General features: G+C 36.3%; 1 protein-coding gene across 7 annotated transcripts in view; it reads left to right on the plus strand.

Moving 5' to 3' along the window:
* The window catches only part of ELF1 (E74 like ETS transcription factor 1), a 93507-nt gene extending 76028 nt beyond the window's left edge, over positions 1-17479 (plus strand). For 4 of the 7 annotated variants that reach the window (XM_036459044.2, XM_036459040.2, XM_036459041.2 and 1 more), the window contains exons 4-9: positions 1821-1928; positions 6051-6218; positions 9497-9580; positions 10071-10335; positions 11474-11923; positions 16859-17479. In XM_036459044.2, the coding sequence (XP_036314937.1) occupies positions 1821-1928; positions 6051-6218; positions 9497-9580; positions 10071-10335; positions 11474-11923; positions 16859-17462 (1679 nt within the window). In that variant the 3' untranslated portion in view covers positions 17463-17479. The remainder of the gene's footprint in view (positions 1-1820; positions 1929-6050; positions 6219-9496; positions 9581-10070; positions 10336-11473; positions 11924-16858) is intronic. The other 3 variants (XM_036459046.2, XM_036459045.2, XM_036459047.2) reach the window with 3 other exon arrangements.
* Positions 17480-21869: the final 4390 nt, after the last annotated feature.

Below are 21869 nucleotides of genomic sequence, written 5' to 3' on the forward strand. Positions count from 1 at the left end.
CAAAGAAGAAATAGAGCCTAGGAAAGCAGAAGGAAGTGCTTCTTCCTTTTAGTGCTTCATTCTATTAGGCTTAGACTTGAAGATAGCTGATGATGAGATACAGATAGGTTGCTTCCTTCCTGGAAAATAGAACTGGTATGAAATGGATCTATAAATCAAAACAGATCTTGAAAAACAGATTGGCATTTTGCATATTTCATCTCCCTTAACTTTCTTACTTTCCAGCTTTGTTTAACTTTTCCATCCTTGTTTGAGCAATGTCTTAAGAAAGCAAAGAACCTTGTAGTAATCCTTCTTAGTCCAGAGTGGGAGAGGGAAGAGTACTGTATTTTACAATAGAAACACAACGGGAGAAGAGAGAAATGGGAATAGAACACTTTATAAACTATACATGTTGAATCCTAGATAGCACTGCAGACTATATTAAAGAATTATTATTTTAAAAAAAAATATTTTTTATTGATTTTGTACAGAGAGGAAGGGAGAGAGATAGAGAGTTAGAAACATCGATGAGAGAGTCATCAATCAGCTGCCTCTTGCACACCCCCTACTGGGGATATGCCCACAACTAAGGTACATGCCCTTGACAGGAATCGAACCCGGGACCTTTCAGTCCCCAAGCCGATGCTCTATCCATTGAGCCAAACCGGTTTCTGCTAAAGAATTATTTTTAATATTTACTGTTAGTATTTAAAATATGATAACAGCATTGGATTTGAATATGTATCTTTTAGATATGTATATTAAAATATTTAGAGATAAAATATGGTGTCTTGGATTCCTTCAAATTAAACCTTGAGGGCAGTGAGTAGCTAAAGATGAAAGAAGATTGACCATATGTTGATAATGATTGATGCTAAGAATGAGTATGTGAGAATTCATTATATTATAGTCCATAATTTTGATTTTGGTTGAAATTTTCAATAATAAAAAATTATTTTTTATGGGTTTGAACCTGATGTTAAATGATTGCAGCTGTTTATAACACTTGATTTAAAATGTTAATGTTTATCAAAATACTTTTATTTTTATCATTGATTTATTTCATATCAAGTTTGAAATAAATTTGATTATTGTACATTAAATTTTACTAGATTACATACTAGATTAGTGGCACACCTGGGATTTTGTCTGTTCTCCTGAACCCTTTCTAATCAAGTCAAATGCCCCTCTTATTTATTCTTTTAAAAAAATTTCCACTGTTTATTTATTTATTTTAAACATATTTTTATTGATTTCAGAGAGTAAGTGAGAGATAGAAACATCAATGATGAGAGAAACTCATCAATCAGCTGCCTTCTGCATGTCCCTTATTGTGGATCGAGCCTGCAACCCGGACATGTACACTGACTGGGAATTGAACCTTGACCTCCTGGTTCATAGGTTGATGCTCAACCAATGAGCCACACCAGCTGGGCAAGAGAGAAACTTTGATTGGTTGCCTCCCAGACTTGCCTTGACCAGGGACTAAACCTGTAACCTCAGGTGTGCCCTGACCAAGAATTGAACTCGAAACAATTTTGGTATCGGATGATGCTCCAACCAACTGAGCCACCCATCTAAGGCTTGTTTCTTTTACCCAAAAGCCTCACATATTGCAGACTTTTTTTTTTTTTTTTACATCTGTGAAATGTAAAAAAAAAAAAAAAAAGACAAGTATTTAATAGTCATATATAGATTTTATATGTTGATATAAAGTAAGTATTATATATAAGCACAAGTACTAAATGAATATACCCTAGTTCAAGACATCGGAACCTAGGGGTTTTAAAGCAACAGGTAGCTTGCACTAATTCTATTTTTCTTTCAATGTATTATAGTTGAAGCTTCCTGTCATAATGGGGATGAAACGATTGAAACTATTGAGGCTGCTGAAGCACTCCTTAATATGGATTCCCCTGGCCCTATGCTGGATGAAAAACGAATAAGTGAGTGGTGATGTGTTATGATTGTTCATGTTTATAAACTTTGACAAGTTATCCTTGCCATCACTATTAGATGAGAAATATTAAGAAAACAGAGACCATGCTTTGTACTTTTTGTCCCAAGGACATTTTAAGATAAAGTCCTAACTGAGGCACCTTTGCAGAAGTGTTCAATTAACAAGACTTTTCTTTTAATTTGTGGAGTAAGGCCTTAAGGAATAAAAAGTAATTTATATAGTTGTAAAATAGTAGGTTATGCAGAATTTCTTCTCTTAACTTCATTGGTGAAAGTATTAGGATGTTTCAGATCCAAGCTATTATTATTTATTAATCTCTATAGATATTCATTAGTGAATAGGCAAACATCCATTGAAAAGTTTTCTAATACTTCATGGCATAAAATTCATTGCTACATTTGATCTGCTTTTATTTATCGGGGGGGGGGGGGAAGGAAGGCAAGAAAAGTGAGTTTATTTGGGAAGCCAGCAAGCAAAGAAGATGGCAGACAAGGGTCCTAAAAAACCAACTTGAGAAAATGCTGAATTTGGCTTTTACTTTAAGGGAAGGGGAAAATAAAATGGTCACTAATGACCACAAATGTCAGGATATCAGCAAGGGTTCAAGGGGAATGATGAAACTTCAAATTATGGTTGCTGAGTTCACATTCAGAGGTTCCTATAAATCTGTTTTCTTAGTCAAGTTCTCCATCTGCCCCATTTTATGTCACCACCTCTGCCACTCGAAGTTCCCTATGATGTGTGGGTGGGCTCCTCATCCCACCACAAACAATTTGATCTATCTGCTTTTAAATTCATGTTCTCTTGGGGCTTTTCTGACAAGAAAGTGCTTAAATTCAAAAATAATTAATACTACAGCAATTCAAGATGTTCACTCTATGCGCAGCAGTGCATTAGACAATAGTGTTTATACAAATGAACAGATATTGCCTCTTTCCTCAGTCTTACAATTTAATTTTAAAAACAGTTATTTAGGTAAATAACCACAAAAAACAAAAATAAAAGTCATGAGAGAGAGAACAATGTTTTCTGGAAGGAGAGCGAACTGTAGCTAATAACTCCAGAGAAAGGCTTTATGGACAGAGAGCTTTGAACTTGGCTATAAAGGGCAAATAAGCTTTTAATGGGCAGAGGAAACCGGAAAGGGCATTCAAAGTAGAAGGAGTGGGTTGGGCCAAACACACAGATCTGTAAGAAAGAATCAGATGTAGATAAAAATATTTTGGTATAGATGAGGTGGAGATGAAATTGGAAAGGTATGTTTGATATAGACTGTGGGAAGCTTCACATGGCATGCTATGCCATTTTCTTTTTAATTTTTAGTATAAAGTTGTTATTATTTTAATTTGATAAATCTTTATTGTTCAGATTACTACAGTGGTTTCTCTTTTTTCACCCATAGCTCCCCTCTATCCGGTTCTCACCCCACCCTCTGCCCTTACACCCCACCCCCACTTTCCTCATCCATAGGTGTATGATTTTTGTCCAGTCTCTTCCTGCACCCCCACATCCCTTTACCCCCGAGAATTTTCAGTCCACTCCCCTGATTCTATTATATTCAACACTTTATTTTGTTTATCAGATTTTTAATTCACTTGATTTTTAGATTCACTTGTTGATAGATGTATTTGTTGTTCATAATTTTCATCTACCTTTTTCTTCTTCTTCCTCTTCTTAAAGAATATATTTCAGCATTTCATATAATACTGTTTTGGTGGTGAACTCTTTTAGCTTTTTCTTATCTGTGAAGCTCTTTATATGACTTTTAATTCTGAATGATAGCTTTGCTGGGTAGAGTAATCTTGGTTATAGGTTCTTGCTATTCATCACTTTGAATATTTCTTGCCACTCTCTTCTGGCCTGCATAGTTTCTGTTGAGAAATCAGCTGACAGTTGTATGGGTGCTCCCTGGTAGGTAATTAACTGTTTTTCTCTTGCTGCTTTTAATATTCTCTCTTTGTCTTTTGTTCTTGTTTTAACTATGATGTGTCTTGGTGTGTTCCTCTTTGAATTCCTTTTGTTTGGTGTTCTGTGCACTTTCTGGACTTGTAAGTCTATTTCTTTCACCAGGAGGGGAAAGTTTTCAGTCATTATTTCTTCAAATAGGTTTTCAGTATCTTTCTCTCTCTCTCTTCTTCTGGCACCCTCATAATTTGGATTTTGGTACCCTTGAAGTTGTCCCAGAGGCTCCTTACACTATCTTCATATTTTTGGATCCTTTTTTCTTTTTGCTTTTCCAGGTGGGTGTTTTTTGTTTCTTTGTATTTCAAAAGTTTGACTTGATTCTTGCAATCTCTAAGTCTGCTGTTACATCTTTGTATAATATTTTTTATTTCAGTCAGTGTATGCTTAATTTATAGTTGCTCTTTTTTCATATCCTCGAGGGTCTCGCTAAATTTATTGGCCTTTTCTAGAAAATTCTTGAAAAACCTTATAACTGTAGTTTTGAACTCTATCCAGTCATTTGCTTTTCTCCATTTCTTTCATTTGTGATATGTTTCTTTGTCTTCGCATTTTGGCTGCTTCCCTGAGTTGATAGAGTAGCTTTGTGTGTGAGGTGTCCTATAGGGCTCAGCCTCCCTAGTTACCTGAGGTGGACACTCTTGGTGCACTCCTTTGTGGGCTGTGTGCACAGTCTTGTTGTAGTTAAGCCTTTATTGTTGTTGGTATCACTGGGAGGAATTGACCTCCAGGCCAGTTGGTTGTGAGGATCAGCTGTGTCTACGCTGGGAGAACTTCTATGCTGGAGACACCCTTATGAGACAAGACTTACAAAAGCCTCTGTGTTCAGCTTGGATGGAATGGAGTCTCAGGGCAGAGCAGACAGTCTTGGTTTCCCCACCAGCCCTGCCCTAAAAGGCCCCTGTGTCTCAGTGTCCCATGGTAATCGCTGCAAGCACTTCTGAGAGAAAACCATCCTTGAGTTTTGCCTGCTGCCAAACAGTCCAGTTTCTCCCCGAATGAGTCTGGGAGTTCAGCGCAGTTGGGAGCTTTTGTCTCCCTCCCGCTTGAGAAAGCCAGCTGCCTACTCAATTGCCTACCCTCTTCATGCACACGAAGTACCTTTACCTTCTGCAGTTCCTCTGAGTCTCAGTGTGCTTTTCTCTTTCCTTCTAGTTGTAGAATTTCCACTCAGCCAGCTTTCCTGTGGTTCTGGATGATGTCCATTTTTGTCTTTTAGTTGTAGTTTTGAAATTGTTGTGCAAGGCAGCAGTTTAGGTGTTTACCTATGCCACCATCTTGGTTTCCTCCTCAATGTAAAGTTTTTATAGAAAAGAATAATATGGTGAGATTAGACTTAGATAACTTTAGTAGCACTGTGAAGAGTGTAAAAGAGAAGTAAGAGAGACTGGTGATAGGAAGTCAAGTAAGGGAAACATTGAAATAGTTTTGTCAAGCCTGTGCTGATGTAGGATATCTGATTTCAGGCAGAGGAAATTTTTTAAAAGGCACTAAATTTAAAGTTTTTATGTATAGAAACACCAATCAGAAAGGATATATGCACCCCTATGTTCATAACAGCACAATCTACAATAGCTAGAATTTGGAAACAGCCTAGGTGCCCGTCAGCAGATGATTGGATCAAAAAACTATGGTACATCTATGCTGCCATAAAAAAGAAGGAATTCTCATCATTTGCAGCAATCTGGATAGAATTGGAGAACATCATGCTGAGTGAAATAAGCCAGTCAATGAAAGAGAAATACCACATGACCTTACTCATTTATGGATAATAAAGAAAATTATAAATTGATGAACCAAAAGATAGATATAAAGACAGTAAAGCAACAAGCAGACTGTCAAATTACAGCGGGGAGGGTAGGGAGATCTGGGGGAGATAAGAGATCAACCGAAGGACTTGTATACATGCATATAAGTACAACCAATGGACACAAAACTCTGGGGAGGGAGGGTATGTATGTGTGTGTGTGTGGGGGGGGCAGTGTTAAAATATGTACACAGATAATTTAATTTAAAAAAATTATGAACAAAAAAAAATAAAAAATAAAGTTTTTATGTATATTTTATTCTTTATAGAAACATAAAATTATTTTATGAAATTATTTTGATTTGTAATACAAAGTTGATGATAATTTATTTCCATTAGATAATAGTATTTTTAGTTCATCTGAAGATGACATTGTTGTTGCCCCAATCACCCATGTATCCGTCACATTAGATGGGATTCCTGAAGTGATGGAAACTCAGCAGGTTCAAGAGACATATGCACACTCACCAGGAGCCTCCTCACCAGAACAACCTAAGAGGAAGAAAGGTGAGTGGTTCATTCGTTTAGGGGAAACAATAAAGTCTTGATGAGAGAGAAACATCGATCAGCTGCCTCCTGCACACACCACCCCCCCCACCGGGGATATGCCCGCAACCAAGGTACATGCTCTTGACTAGAATCGAACCCGGGACCCTTCAGTCCGCAGGCCAACACTCTATCCACTGAGACAAACAAATTCCCTTTGGCTTAAAGGGAATTTTTAACTTTAGGACCATTCTTATATTTTAAAGTCTAACACTCTTTCCATTTTATTTTATTCTGATTCTGCTCCAATTTGTTTAATATTTTAAGTTTAATATCTTGGTTAATGGCATCACTACTAGCTACCAAGTAACCTAACTTCACGAAAAAGAAGGAAAAATTCCTAGAGCCAGAATTGAAGAGGAGCCTGACTGGTGTGGTTCAGTGGTTGAGCATCAACCTATGAACCAGGAGGTCATGATTCAGTTCCCAGTCAGGGCATGTGTCTGGGTTGTGGGTTCAATCCCCAGTGGGAGACATGCAGGAGCCAGCTGATCAGTGATTCTCTCTCAGCATTGATGTTTTTTATCTCTTTCCTTCTTCTCACTTCCTCTCTGAAATCAATAAAAATATATTTTAAAAAATGTTTTTAATTAAGAGGACAATGAAAACATTAAGAATGAGCTAGCACTACCATGGCCTTTAAGGGTTGAGAAGGACATGTCAGGCTTGGTATTTAGGTGGATCGGATCTTATTGCCCTTGTAGAGGCAGTTGCTTAAGTTTGTTTTTTAATATATTTTATTGATTTTTACAGAGAGGAAGGGAAAGAGATAGAGAGCTAGAAACGTCAACGAGAGAGAAACATCGACCAGTTGCCTCCTGCACACCCCCTACCAGGGATGTGCCCACAACCAACGTACCTTCCCCTGACCGGAATCAAACCTGGGACCTTTCAGTCCGCAGACCAACGCTCTACCACTGAGCGAAACCGGTTTTGGCAAGATGTTTAAGTCTTGATCCAGTGCAAGATGGGGTCTGGGAAGAGACCTCAGCATGTAATTGGGGTCCTTGAAAGGCTATAACCACAAGAGAAAAATACTATGCCCATTGGCACAGACAAATATCAAGGAAACTATGGCTCTGAGTGAAGGAAAAAGGAATTCTTCCTTCGAAAATTCATAATCCTAGGCTTGCCTTAACCTAAGTTTATAATTAAGATTTTAAACTATCAATTTCTTTAGGATTTCCAAAAAAAGTAAATTACATAAGAGTGACCCAGGCTAGCAATAACTTTGGGACATCAGACAGAAGCTCTTGTAAAATTGTTCTGGCAAATCATACATTTAAACCAGGCTGCATGGGATTTCCTTAAATAAAACCTTTTGAGCACTGACTGGTGTGCTTCAGGGCTTAGAGCATTAGCCCTTTTACTGAAGAGTGGTGGGTTCAATCCCAGTCAAGGGCATGTCCCTGGGTTGCAGGTTTGATCCCCAGTCCCAATTGAGGCACGTATAGGAGGCAACCAATCTCAATCTCTCTCTCTCTCTCTCTCTCTCTCTCTCTCTCTCTCTCTCTCTCTCTCTCTCTCTCTCTCTCTCTCTCTTTCTCCTTTCCTCTCTAAAAAAAAGTCAATTAATTCTAGCCCTGTTGAAGTGGCTCAGTGGTTGAGCATCAATCTGTAAACCAGGAGGTGACAGTTGGATTCCCAGTCAGAGCACATGCCCGGGTTGCTGGCTCCATCCCCAGTCAGAGGCATGCAGAAGGCAACTGATCGTTGATTCTGTCATCATTGATGTTTCTATCTCTCTCCCTCTCCCTTTCTCTCTGAAATCAATAAAAACATTTTAAAAAGAAAGAATATGGTATCTATCAGAAAAACACACACAGGTAAATAAGAAGCATAAAATGAGTGATAGGGATAGGAGCTAACAGAATTCTTGGCTTCTAAAACTTGTTTTCATTAACACAGTCAACCAGAAGTGTCTGCCTCATGAATGGGTTCTCTGCAGATGTCTGTAGTGATGGAAGTTGAGACACCTGGCTGACTAGGTTCCACATTTATACATTTGGTAGTCTTAAGGGGGCCTGAAGAGGGACATCTTTGACACTCTTCTCTCTGACTCATGTTCACCCTTGAGACAGTCAGCCTTAAAATGCTAGAGTAAGATGTACTAACTGAAGTATCCAATTATGCTTGGTCCTTATTGTTACCCGTATACTGATGGAGACAGCATGATCATTTCTACCTAAATTACAGGGAACATTGCCAACCAATTGTGATTCTAGATAAGTGGCAAAAGAGGATTACAAGAAGGCTTTAGGGTAATTGGTTGATCCAGACTAAAGCTGCACAAAATACAGTTTAATACTACTCTTGGAATGGATTTGTTTATTTTATTTTTTTATTTTTTTATTTTTTAAATATATTTTTATTGATTTCTTTTACAGAGAGGAAGAGAGAGGGATAGAGAGTTGGAACATCAATGAGAGAGAATCATCGATCAGCTGCCTCTTGCACACCTCCTACTGGGGATGTGTCCGCAACCAAGGTACATGCCCTTGACCGGAATCGAACCCGGGACCTTTCGGTCCACAGGCCGACACTCTATCCACTGAGCTAAACCAGTTTCGGCGGAATGGACTTGTTTAGAGATTGGTTAATGGATAACATATAAAGTCTGTTGTAACATAAATATACATAAAAATGAGATGTTTAAAAATACACAGGAAAATTAAAAATTTACTTTGTTTCACCAAAATGTCATTTATTTTTTATATCTAGAGTTTGGGGAAGTTTTCAATTTGAGAACTAACTATGCAAACTAACAAAGTTACTTGTCCTAAATGTATCAAATGGACCCAGCAATATATTTAAAAGAGAAAAAAGCTAAAAATCTACTTTTCCTGCCTTAAAAACTTAGAAACCTATATGGATTTTTTTTTTAGCTCAAGTTTTATCAGAATTAAGAATTTCCCCCTGAATTTTAAGAAAGCACTGTCAGCATTGTCAACTCAAAGACAAGATGCAATGTTTTGAACTTTACCTTATGTTTACAAATGAGCCAAAATATCATTTTCAATGTATTTGTGATCTAAATTACATTAAAGTTTTTACTCAAATTATTTTTCATTAAATAGCACTTAAAGAGACATATATATATATATATATATATATATATATATATATATATATGGGTTTGGCACTTAAAATTAGGATAAAGGACAAAACGGCACTTACAGCTAAATTGTCCACTCACACTTTTGAGGGCAAATATTTATGCAGAGCTGTTCTGCTTCCAGGGAGAAAAACTAAACCACCACGACCAGATTCCCCAGCAACTACACCAAACATATCTGTGAAGAAGAAAAACAAAGATGGGAAGGGTAAGTAATATTGTAATTTTCCTATAAAACTTACGGGTCAAATGATGTTCAGATTGCTTTAAAATGCTTATGAGATACAGTTGCCATTTTCTATAAAAAGCATGGTAGTAACATAGCCCAGAAAAGATTTCTGGGCTATGTTACTACCATGCTTTTTTAAAAGGATTTTTAAAAGATGTTCACTCACCTGTCCAAATAATCCATTCATTCATATAAAATAATGAGTCTCTTGGAAGAGTTCAGCCAGGTTAGGTTTTCAGTTTATAGAAATTTTATTACATAATATTTTAATAACTGTTTCCAAAATTTGAAGGAAAAAAATCATCTCAAAGTGCTTTCTCCCTAAAACATGACAAATCTAATTGGCAAGATTGCTCTGTTGAGATACCGTATATGCGGCTAGTAAAAAAAAATCTATATCAGGCCCCAAAATTATAACCATTATATTTTCAATAGTAACAAATTATATTATATCTTTGTATAATTACAGATGGAACTTTTAGTTATGTTTTATTGTGCACTTCAAATGAAATTTTGATAAAAGAAATTGCTTTTGTTTCAGGAAACACCATTTATCTTTGGGAGTTTTTACTGGCACTGCTCCAGGACAAAGCTACTTGTCCTAAATATATCAAATGGACCCAGAAAGAAAAAGGCATTTTTAAATTGGTAGATTCTAAAGCAGTATCCAGGTTGTGGGGGAAGCACAAAAATAAACCTGATATGAATTATGAGACCATGGGAAGAGCTCTCAGGTATGTGAAGTTTTTGTAATTTATTATGTTAAGAATATAATTTTCTAAATGCTAAAAAAAAATAAAAATTGATAACTTCTAAAAGCTAAAGAATTTTTAAAATGGTGAATTTTACTTACTGAATTGCTAAAACCAGAGTGATTTAGGATCAGTGTGCATTTAAATTGAAATCCTATTTCAATCTGGGAAAATGTTTGCCTCCCAAAAAAGATCTTCATGCAAACAACAGATATTTATAAAGGGATCAGAAAGTGTTAAAATATTATCAGATATTATAAATTGACCATAGGCCAAACCTGTATTGAGCCATTAAACTTAAAATCAGCACAAAATACAAATAGTGGTGATGTAGGAAATTAAGGGGTACACTTTTATATGTAAACCTCAGGTATGATTTGTAATATCTTATGTAGAATAAATCTTTGCTGCAGGGATAAGATTAGACAAATTTTTTCCACTGGAGTATAATATTCTTTAACTCACTTTATTTTCTCTGTGGTCTTATCATTTATTCTTCAAGATACAAATGTATTTGAGAAAATTTTGTTAAAAACACCAATGATATGATAACTTGATAACCTTAAGCTAGAACTGTGTATTTAATGTTTTTTTAACATACTTTTGCTTACTAATATAATTTAAATTATTGACAAAATTTGAATCCCTTAAATTTGTGCATCATTAAATTTTATATAGAAAACTGAATTAAGTTTACAAAATCAAATTTAAACTGGTAGTGACATTACAGGAAAATATGGAAGGGAAATAGTTTCTTGAGTTTGGTACTATAGATTGGATTATTCCAGCAAATTAACAGAAAGGTAGAGGAAGGAAGAAAAGTGAAGGCTAGAATAATCCATATACTTTATTAACAATCCCCTAATTAAAATTGCTTTTAGATTCAGTTAGTAATAAGGACTTTATTCTCTGTGAATAAATATGTATTTTACATATAGTTAGAAAATAATGTTTTAATTACATTATCTTATATAAAATAATTGCCCTTCATATAGAAATTCTTTTCTCTCACTTGTTCCCAACTTTAAACTTCACAATTATAAAATTTTTATTTTAGTGAATATTATTTTCATTTATATTTAATTGAATAAAATATTGATGGATTGTCTGCTTTGAATAGGTACTATTACCAAAGGGGTATTCTGGCAAAAGTAGAAGGTCAGCGCCTGGTGTATCAGTTTAAGGAAATGCCAAAAGATCTTATTTATATAGATGATGAGGATCCAAGTTCCAGCATAGAATCTTCAGATCCATCACTGTCAGCAACAACCACTTCAAGCAGGAACCAAGCAGGACGATCAAGAGTATCTTCAAGTCCAGGGATAAAAGGAGGAGCCACTACAGTTCTAAAACCAGGGAATTCTAAAGCTACTAAAATCAAAGATCCTGTGGAAGTTGCCCAGCCATCAGAAGTTCTGAGGACAGTGCAGCCCACGCAGTCTGCATATCCTACCCCGCTCTTCCGGACTGTTCATGTAGTGCAGCCAGTACAAGCTGTCCCAGAAGGAGAAGCGGCCATAATTAGTTGTGTGCAAGACGAAACAGTAAATTCTTCAGTTCAAAGTATTAGGTGAGAAAACTAAAATTTACCAATGTGTACTATTATGTGATCTTCCTGATCCAGAGCCATTATTTATTAAGTGGGTCTTAAAAATGATACAGATTCCAAGCTAGAATGTTTGGTCAACAGATTGTATCACACCTGATTGTATCAATGTTTCCTTTATTTTTACACTTTGATATGACTTGATGTTATTCTATCAATTTAAGTCTAGTCCATTATACCTTTTTATAACTGAATTAATTTATATAATAAGTGATCCACATATAAGAAAACCCAGAGAATGGTTTCAGATCTATTTTCAGAGTCAGAAGCTGCAAAAATTAAACAAAAATGAACAAATCATTTTTGGAATGTATTGGGTTTCAAGATATAAACATTATTCCTTGGGAAATCCTATTATGGAACAGTTAATTCCCAAAGTTCCAACAGGTAGAAAGGCCAAGAATCTAAGGTCCTCTTTTTCAGGCTTGCAGAGTGGTAGAAGTTGGCTTAATCAAATCAAATTTGCTTTATAGTCTCAGGAAAGATATGAAACAACAGGTTAACTAAGAAAACCCTATCTGCTTCAGAGTAGTCTTTCGCAGATATTTGGGGCTTGTCTTGGCCAATTTAGAATGAGGAAAATGGAGAGAGGGATAAAATAAAGGTAATACTCCATTTTTGTTTCTACTGTCATGAATTTCCAGTACATAAATTATAATAAGATGTAGGAGCCCCTCAAAATCTAATAACAATTATTCTTTGATTACTTTTTAAAAATATATACTTTTATTGATTTTTTTACAGAGAGGAAAGGAGAGGGATAGAGAGTTAGAAACATTGATGAGAGAGAAATATCGATCAGCTGCCTCCTGCACACCCCTTTCTGGGGAAGTGCCCGAAACCAAGGTACATACCCTTGACTAGAATCGAACCTAGGACGAGTCACTTCACAGGTTGACTCCCTATCCACTGAGCCAAACCTGTTAGGGCTTTGATTACTTTTATTAGTCAACTTTAGTCTTATATTCCAGAATATAAATGCTGGATTTTTGTTCAATTGATCTTGCAGTAAGCAAACATTATCTAGGATCAAGATAGACTTAGGTGGTTCAATCTTTCTTATATGGTCCATTTAAACCTTTAACTTCGTGAAAATTGAATTCTTTTAAATCTTTAGTGGACTTGCAAGGAATAAAAAGATCACTTTTTTTCATTTTATTTGGATAGGAATGATACATCTCTAATTGGCATTAAAGAAGTAATTATTTAGCTCTCTAATTCCTTTTAATGTTTTATTTTCCTCCAGATCCCATTGGTTACATGGTGGACCTTGAAAATGACTTTAGGTTTTCTCACTGTGCAGAATATAGTTAAACACTGCTGCAGTTAAATATTTTACCCTTTGTTCTCCCTACGTGATCTACAATAATAATATGATTTGTTTTGATATTTACTGCTATGTTGCTAACAATTACCTAAAAGAGAAGTTGGGGTGTTTCACTGAGCTAGAAAAAGTTTAGCTATATCAGAAAGCAGGTCTAATTAAGCAAGTTTATTCTGTATATAGTATAACAGGCTAAGTTGACTCACCCATGTGCAGTACATTTGAAGCTCTCGCTGGTGCCAATTGCAAGCGTGTGTTTCAATTTGTCATTGTCTATCATGAATTTGGTTGATATTTCTATTATAGAGAAAGGGCGAATAGTGACATTAAAATATTTCTTCTAATTAACTTCCTTCCAATGTGCATGCATCTGTGCACCAGGTCACTAGTAAGATGATAATGGAGCTGAATTTTTTGTAAGAAATAGAAGGATAATGTGGTACAGGAGTAATTATTTTCCTCTGGTAGCAGCGATATTTGAGGGATTTGGCAATACATTCCCATCTACTCAGAGCACTTCAATTTTGAGTGTAGATTATAGTCCAGGCAGACAGTCACTGACCTTTTACAGCATAGAGGAGCCTGTACCCACAATGCTACAACCCTCCCAAACCTAGCTTGATCATATTCAGAATACACTGCTGTAAGTTCTTTGTTGAGGACCTAAGATCCCGTACAAGGACACAGGTCCACAGGAGCCACCTTAACAAGTATTAAGTGTCACTGACACTTTAGAAAACACTTTCTGTAGCAGTGTGGAGCCAGCCTGTACCTGTGCTTTGGAGATGTTTTCAGGTTGTAATGAAGAAAAGTATAGATAGGTTTCATTTTTTCCATCAGTTCAATGCCAGAAAGAGCTTTTTGTACCAAATAGGGTCATGGAACCAAAAACAAATTGTCAAAGTCAAAATATTGAGTCATCAGTTCTACACGCTTTCCATGTTAAACAGCCGTGTGTGTGTGTGTGTGTGTGTGTGTGTGTGTGTGTGTACCACAAAGATTTTTAATCTGACCAGAATAGCCAAAACCACGTTGCCATGATAATCCCCTATGTTCCTTTATCTCTTCATCTTGATTTAATATTCCTACTGATCCTCAGGCCACTTTTCACTCCCTCCTGATAGTTACTATTATAGTTATCTATGCCTTACCCAACTAATTTCTCCTCAATATTTCCAGTCATCCAGCCTACTTCTCTGTTCATGGAGTAGCATTGACAGTTTCAGTGCTCTATTTCTGACTCTGTTGGAAAGAAGTAGGGGAAGGGTTTGCGGGACATCATTTATACAGTCTCTGTTGTGTTCAGTAATGTCCTAGGCTTTCCTTCACATTATTTCACCACTCACTCACCTAGAGCAACTTTCCATCCTGTAAGCTCCATTTATGGTAAGTGCCCCATACAGATATACCATTTTATCTATGATGCCATATTTTCACTGTACCTTTCTATGTTCACATACACAAATACTTACATTGCATTCAGTTGCCTATAGTATTCAGTATAGTAATATGCAGTATATATGTTTGTAGCCTAGGAGGAATAGGCTATACCGAAAGTACTAAACATGTAGTAGGCTGTGCCATCTAGATTTATGTCAGCAATTTTCAACCTTTTTCATCTATGGCAAACATAAACTAATTACTGAAATTCTTCAGCACACCAAAAAATATATTTATGCTGATCTGACAAAAAAATAAAAGTAATTACTTCCCCTTTTTGCTCCAAAGTAACTTTAAAAAAAGCACATCAGGTACTTACACTGGTATATAAAGATATCTGGTACCAAGAATTAATCAACCAGACACAACCTTATTATGCTACGTGATCACCGTGCATGAATTTCATGCACTGTGAATCTAGTAATAGATAAAATTGTAAATATTCATCTTTAGCTGAAGCTATTTGAGGACTTAGGAAATGACAGTGTGTTGAATGGTTAAGCACATAAGCTATGCATTCAGATGGCTTTTTATCTAATTGGTCAACCTTAGACAAACTATTCAATCTATGTGCATTAATTTTTCCATATGTAAAATGGGGTAGTACTTACAGAGCTGCAAGGCTATACATACCATTTCCCCGAAAATAAGACAGTGTCTTATATTAATTTTTGCTCCCAAAGATGCGCCAGGCCTTATTTTCAGGGGATGTCTTATTTTTCCATGAAGAAGAATACGGTACACATTTATTGTTAAATGAAAATAAAGAAAATTTATTACTTGTATACGGTACGGTAGTACAGTAGTTGTCAACACAAACCAGGCAAACTGTGAATCCTACAGTATCAAGAATTTACTCATTTATTCAATGACAATCATGTCATCATCTTCTGGAACATCATCATAACAATCCAATTCCTGAATTTCCTGGTGAATTTCTTGTGACTCCATTTCTTTCAGAATCAGTGGACCAAATCTCTCATGTTTAGCAATAGCACTGTCTTTAAATGAGTACTTCTTGTCAAGGTAGCCTGCTCTCAGTGCATTTGCAATGCAACTGTCAGTGATTTTCTCCCATGAATTCTTCACGCAAGTCACAACTTCTTGCAGTTTAGGTTTTACAAAGTTTCTGAGACAGAGTCTGGTGGGGAGGGGGCTTATTTTTGGGGGGGATGCCTTATATTTCACTCAGAAGGAAACTTGTAAGTAGGTCTTATTTTCGGGGGATGCCTTATATTTCACTCTGAAGGAAACCTGTAAGTAGGGCTTATTTTCAGAGGATGTCTTATTTTCGGGGAAACACGGTATTTATAGACACAATTGGTATGCTTACTATATACCAAGTACTATTTTACCAATATGTACATGTACATAAACTCTTGATATGGGAAACCTTAAAAAAGTGACATCTGACTATAGGATGAGGTACCATACACTAACTCAGATTTCACACAGCCTATCCTGATTCAGGTGGACAGGAGGAGAAGGTAGGCACAGTGCATTTTGGGAAAGTTTCCTGGCTCCCAAAGTTATTCTTTATCCTTCTAACTCATCCCTGCCTGCCCAATAATATTAGTACACCTGGCCTTGATTCTTTGCCACACCTCCCCACTATTAAATATTCATTACCCAACTTATATTCTCTTCTATCTCGTTCTTTACAAGAGCTGCTAATATCCTGCTGTAGACTGATCCTGACCATGGTGACTTTGGTGGCAATCTGAACTTGAGAATCAGTCATCTTACCTGCATGGGTGGGGTCTAAGTCCTCCTGTGTCTTTCCACTTCCTTTGAACTTCTGAATTGTACTGAGTCTTCTTTTCACCTTTCTATCTAGCACATTTTTTTTTTTTTTTTTACTCCACAATTTCATTTGTCACATATGTGGTAGACCACATGACTATAATTCACCTGTAATGATCTGGCAATTGTTAACTATTTAATAAGCCTTGGGTTATTTAATTTTATCTAATGGTTTTCTTGGGTGTTTCTGTATGTGCAGTGTTTACTGCAGAGTCTGGCATTGTGTTATGTTGACATAACTCGTATTTTTGTCAAAGTGACTTGTCAATGTTAATGTTTTAAATGATGTAGAATATGATAATTTTCTCACTTTTATTCCTTAATTTCTATAGGACTATACAGGCTCCAGCCCAAGTTCCAGTGGTCGTGTCTCCTGGGAATCAGCATTTGCATACAGTAACACTCCAGACAGTGCCACTCACAACAGTGATAGCCAGCACAGATCCATCGTCAGGTGCTGGGTCTCAGAAATTTATTTTACAAGCCATTCCATCCTCACAGCCCATGACAGTACTGAAAGAAAATGTGGTGTTACAGTCTCAGAAGCCGGGCTCTCCTCCATCGATCGTCTTGAGTCCTGCCCAAGTACAGCAGGTTCTTACCAGCAATGTCCAGTCCATTTGCAATGGAACCGTCAGCATGGCTTCATCGCCACCCTTCAGTGCTACTGCCCCTGTGGTGACATTTTCTCCTCGCAGTTCACAGCTGGTTGCCCACCCACCTGGCACTGTAATCACTTCAGTTATCAAAGCTCAAGACACAAAAACTCTTACCCAGGAAGTAGAGAAAAAGGAGGCTGAAGAAGATTTGAAAGAAGACACTGAGGAAACCGAGCAACAGCCACAGTCTTACGTGATGGTGGTTTCCAATTCCAATGGACTTACTTCTCAGGTAGCTATGAAACAAAATGAACTGCTGGAACCCAACTCTTTTTAATTAAAATTCCAAAAGAATTATGGATGATTGTTTTTTAATTTAACATTTCCAATTGAATGCAAACTATCTGATTCTAAGACAAAATTATAAAGATATTCCTTTTTGTAGTTTTTAAAAATAATTAAGAGTTAGTTTGACTTTGTTAGATGAGGAAAACCAAAGGGTTTCTCTTTGTTCGCCAAATGTTCAGAATTCACTTGTGAAAGAACAGGCATTTTATACTATGAAGACATTCTTTTGAGATTTTTTTTTCATTGCTATATCTTAAGCATTTTTAAAGTTGCTTTTAAAATTTTACAATGTCTGATCTTTTCTGATTCTGTTGTAAATACAGTACTTAAATAGAAGACAACAGGAAACTTATATAGGAACTATTTTCATTCCACTTGTGTAAGTTAAGTTTTGACTCTTTCAACTGCAAGACACCTATTTTATACTTTGTTAAAATTATGATTTAACTAGATTGACTTTTAGTTGGATGAACAGTATATTGAACTATGAATGTAAAATATAACATTAAAATTGAAATATGCCCATGATGATGGCTGAACCTGTTTTAGAAGCAAGGTAGTATGAAAGCAGCAATCTAAGAGTGGCCTCCTAACTAGTTTTGTAACCTTGGGCAAGCCACTGTTCTTTCTGGGCTTCAGTTCTCTCATCAAAGTAAGGAATACCGTATTTTTCGGACCATAAGACGCTCCGGACCATAAGATGCACCAGTTTTTAGAGAAGGGAAATGAAGAAAAAAAGATTCTGAAACAAATAGTGTCCTAAAATATTTTATGTGCATTAAAACCCAACATCACAGTCATAAACACATGTAATCAACCCTGTAAAGTAAACAGCAGCATTTAGAACCATTTTAGAGCCGGGCAAGCACACAGAGACCACACAGAGCCGGGCAAGTAAAAAAACTTTTTTTTTAAAGTATATGTGTAGGCTATATTTGGACCATAAGACGCAGGGACTTTTCCCCCCCACTTCTGGGGGGAAAAAAGTGCATCTTATGGTCCGAAAAATACGGTACATTTGGCTTAGACTAGATGATCTTCAATTTCCTTTATAGTTCTAAATTTATGATTCCAACTCCTATATTTTAGAATTATATCAATTAAAACATCAGCTTATTTCCTAATGTAAGTATAGCAAAAATATTGCAGAAAAATAATGGCCCTAGAAATTAAAATTTCTACTATCTGTAAGATTGCTATGAAACTGAATTCTTCATTAATTCCTTAGGCCCCTGTGCACTGTGGCCCATTAGTAAACATGCATTGCTAATACATTGCTGTTCTGAGAGTCTAGACTCTTTCTTACAGGCTCAGAAAACATCCAAGCCTTGGGTTAATCTGCTTGAATGGTCCGTTGCTATAAAAGCACAATTGATTTATATTTTGGATTTTTTTAAAATGAGTAGGGGGGAATTGCATACAAAGATAATATATATATATGTATAACCACGTTTCTGAAATAAATTTCAGATTACTTTTCAACTGTAAATAATGTACATTTCACAAGAAAAATTGTTTTCTGCATATTTTCTAGTATAAGAAAGATAAATTTTTGTAGATGAAAAAATTTTCTTTAGAGGTCTAATGTTATATGTTTTCATATTACAGAGTGACTTTGTATTTAAACAAAAATTTAAATTTTGAAATCCTCTCAACATTTTTGTATCTGCAATTGGTTTATTATTAAATAAATCATATAAAAATTCTCGTGTTTTCAAGCAAAAGTTTCTTTAGAACAGTGTACAGAAAATGTTGCTAGTATTTATAGTGTTAGTAAATGCTTATGTAATAAACTCCATTAGTCAGAATTGCAGAATGACATCCTCTCATTTTTCCTTTCAGTCATGCCAAGTGGCAGTTTTGAGACATCACACAATGGATTACAAAGCTCCAGAAATTAGAAAACAATAAAATGTTCTCAGCAATAATATTCAATATAATTTTAAAAACAAGTTTCTTAATTTCTAGTTAGAAATTAGATGTTAATTGATTAACAGAATACGAGAAACAGAAAATGTAGGAAAATTACAATTTCAGTCCTATACCTCTATATAAAGAAGTTAATTTCACTTAAGGATTTTCTCGTACCAGTTAATATTCTTCCAAAATATCATTTGCAAAGGTGCATTCTTATCTCTGAAGATGGAGAGATACTGAGAAGGACCTCAATGAACAAACCTTTCCGAGTTTCCCCAGTTTACTACCCTTTGCTCACGCCCCTTTCTTCTTTTTCCCTACAATTTTCCACTCTTCATCAAACTTAGTATAAAAACACTCATGCTAACCCATTTCTTTGAGTCTTCATTTCCTTATGAAGGCTCTCATGTCACATAAAACTTGTATTAAATAAATTTGCATGCTTTTCATCTTTAATGAGGGGACATAGGAGGTTGGCTGGCCGGCCCCACCTTCTGGTTGAACTCTGGTTGAGGAGACGATTTGCATTTTAGCCTTTTATTATATAGGACTAGAGGTCCCATGCATGAAGATTCATGCAAGAATGGGCCTTCCCTCCCCTGGCTGCTGGCACTGCCTTCGCTCTGGCCAGAGCAGCCTTTCTGCTCCAGCCCAGAGCCACCTTTCTGCCTTTCCACACCCAGAGGCCCAGAGGGGCTGGGGCGGTGTGGAAAGCCTGTGTCCCACCCGCCCCGGGCTGCTTGGCACCTGCATATGCAGTTAACCCGCCATCTTTGTTGGGTTAATTTGCATACTCCTAATTGGCTGGTGGGTGTCACAAAGGTACGGTCAATTAGCATGTCACTCTTTTCTTAGGTATATTGTATTTGCCTATTTTCATGTTCATGTTCTCATATTGCTAAATACTATCTATATGCTTATCAACTTCTACTCAACATTGAACTTGTTTTAAAAATGTCTTTATAGAACTATAATTGACATAAACTACACATATTTAAAGTGTACAAACTCTCCGGGACCGGTTTGGCTCAATGGATAGAGCATCGGCTTGGGGACTGAAGGGTCCCGGGTTCGATTCTGGTAAAGGGCATGTACCTTGGTTGCGGGCACATCCCCAGTATGGGGTGTGCAAGAGGCAGCTGATCGATGACTCTCTCTCATCGATGTTTCTGGCTCTCTATCTCTCTCCCTTCCTCTCTGTACAAAATCAATAAAATATATTAAAAAAAAATAAAGTGTACAAACTCATGAAATCACTATACTGAAGCAGAGAAGCTATCCATATATTTAGTGAGTCTTACCCTAAAAGTTTCCTTGTGGCCCTTTTAACCACTCCCTTCTTGCTGTTCTTCCCTGCTCTTGGCCCATTTCACCCCTCAGACAACCACTGATCTGCTCCCTGTCACTATGTCTTAGAATGTACTATTTTAAAAAAATATATTTTATTGATTTTTTTTTTTAACAGAGAGGAAGGGAGAAGGATAGAGAGTTAGAAACATCGATGAGAGAAAAACATCTATCAGCTGCCTCCTACACACCCACTACTGGGGATGTGCCCACAACCATGGTACATAATCCTGTCAGGAATCAACCTGGAACCCTTTAGTCTGTAGGCCAGTGCTCTATCCACTGAGCCAAACCAGTCAGGGCAGTATGTACTATTTTTATCTGGCTTCATAATTATTTTGATATTCGCCCATGTTGTGTACATAATTCCTTTTATTGGTGAGTAATTTCCCATTACATGGATGTACTGTGTTTTTCTATTCACTTGTTGATGGGATATTTCGATTGTTTCTCATTTTCAGCTATTAGATTAAAGCTGCTATAAATATTTCTGTACAAATCTTTATATGAACATGTATTTTCATATCTCTTAGGTAAATACCTAGGAGTGGTCTGGCTGTGTCATGATAAATGATTTTACATTCCAACAGGAGTGCATGCTTATTCCAGTTGCTCCTTATATCTCCAACATGTCAATCTTAATTTGCATTTATCTAATGACTAGTGATTTTGAGTTCCTTTTCATGTATTTCTTTTCTGATCCATATATCTTCTTTGTTAAATTTTTGTTGCCCATCTAAAAAATTCTGTAGTTTTTTTTATTACTGAGTTTTGAGAAGTCTATAAATCCAGGATACAGGTTCTAAGTTGTGTGCCTGATACTTCAAAAAGCTAAAACTTAAAACATCAATTTGGAATAAGGAGAGGTTTCTTGATCATGTAGGCACCAACCAAGAAGATGGGACATCTAGTCCTCAAAACCATATTAAGAAAGTACAGAGTCCAGGCTCCTTTTATGTTGAGGGAAGGGGAAATAGGAGAGCTGTTGTAAAAACTCAAGCCCCAAGCAGAATTCCTCTAATGATTATCAAGTCTAAAGCAGAAGCTGTTAGCCTGAAGGTCAGGGGAACTTAAACAAGATGGGCTCAGAGAGACCAAGCATTTCACTCTGTTACACAAACTCTTCGTCAGA

This window comes from Pipistrellus kuhlii, unplaced genomic scaffold (assembly GCF_014108245.1).
Source record: "Pipistrellus kuhlii isolate mPipKuh1 unplaced genomic scaffold, mPipKuh1.p scaffold_m20_p_3, whole genome shotgun sequence".
Taxonomy (NCBI): Eukaryota; Metazoa; Chordata; class Mammalia; order Chiroptera; family Vespertilionidae; genus Pipistrellus; species Pipistrellus kuhlii.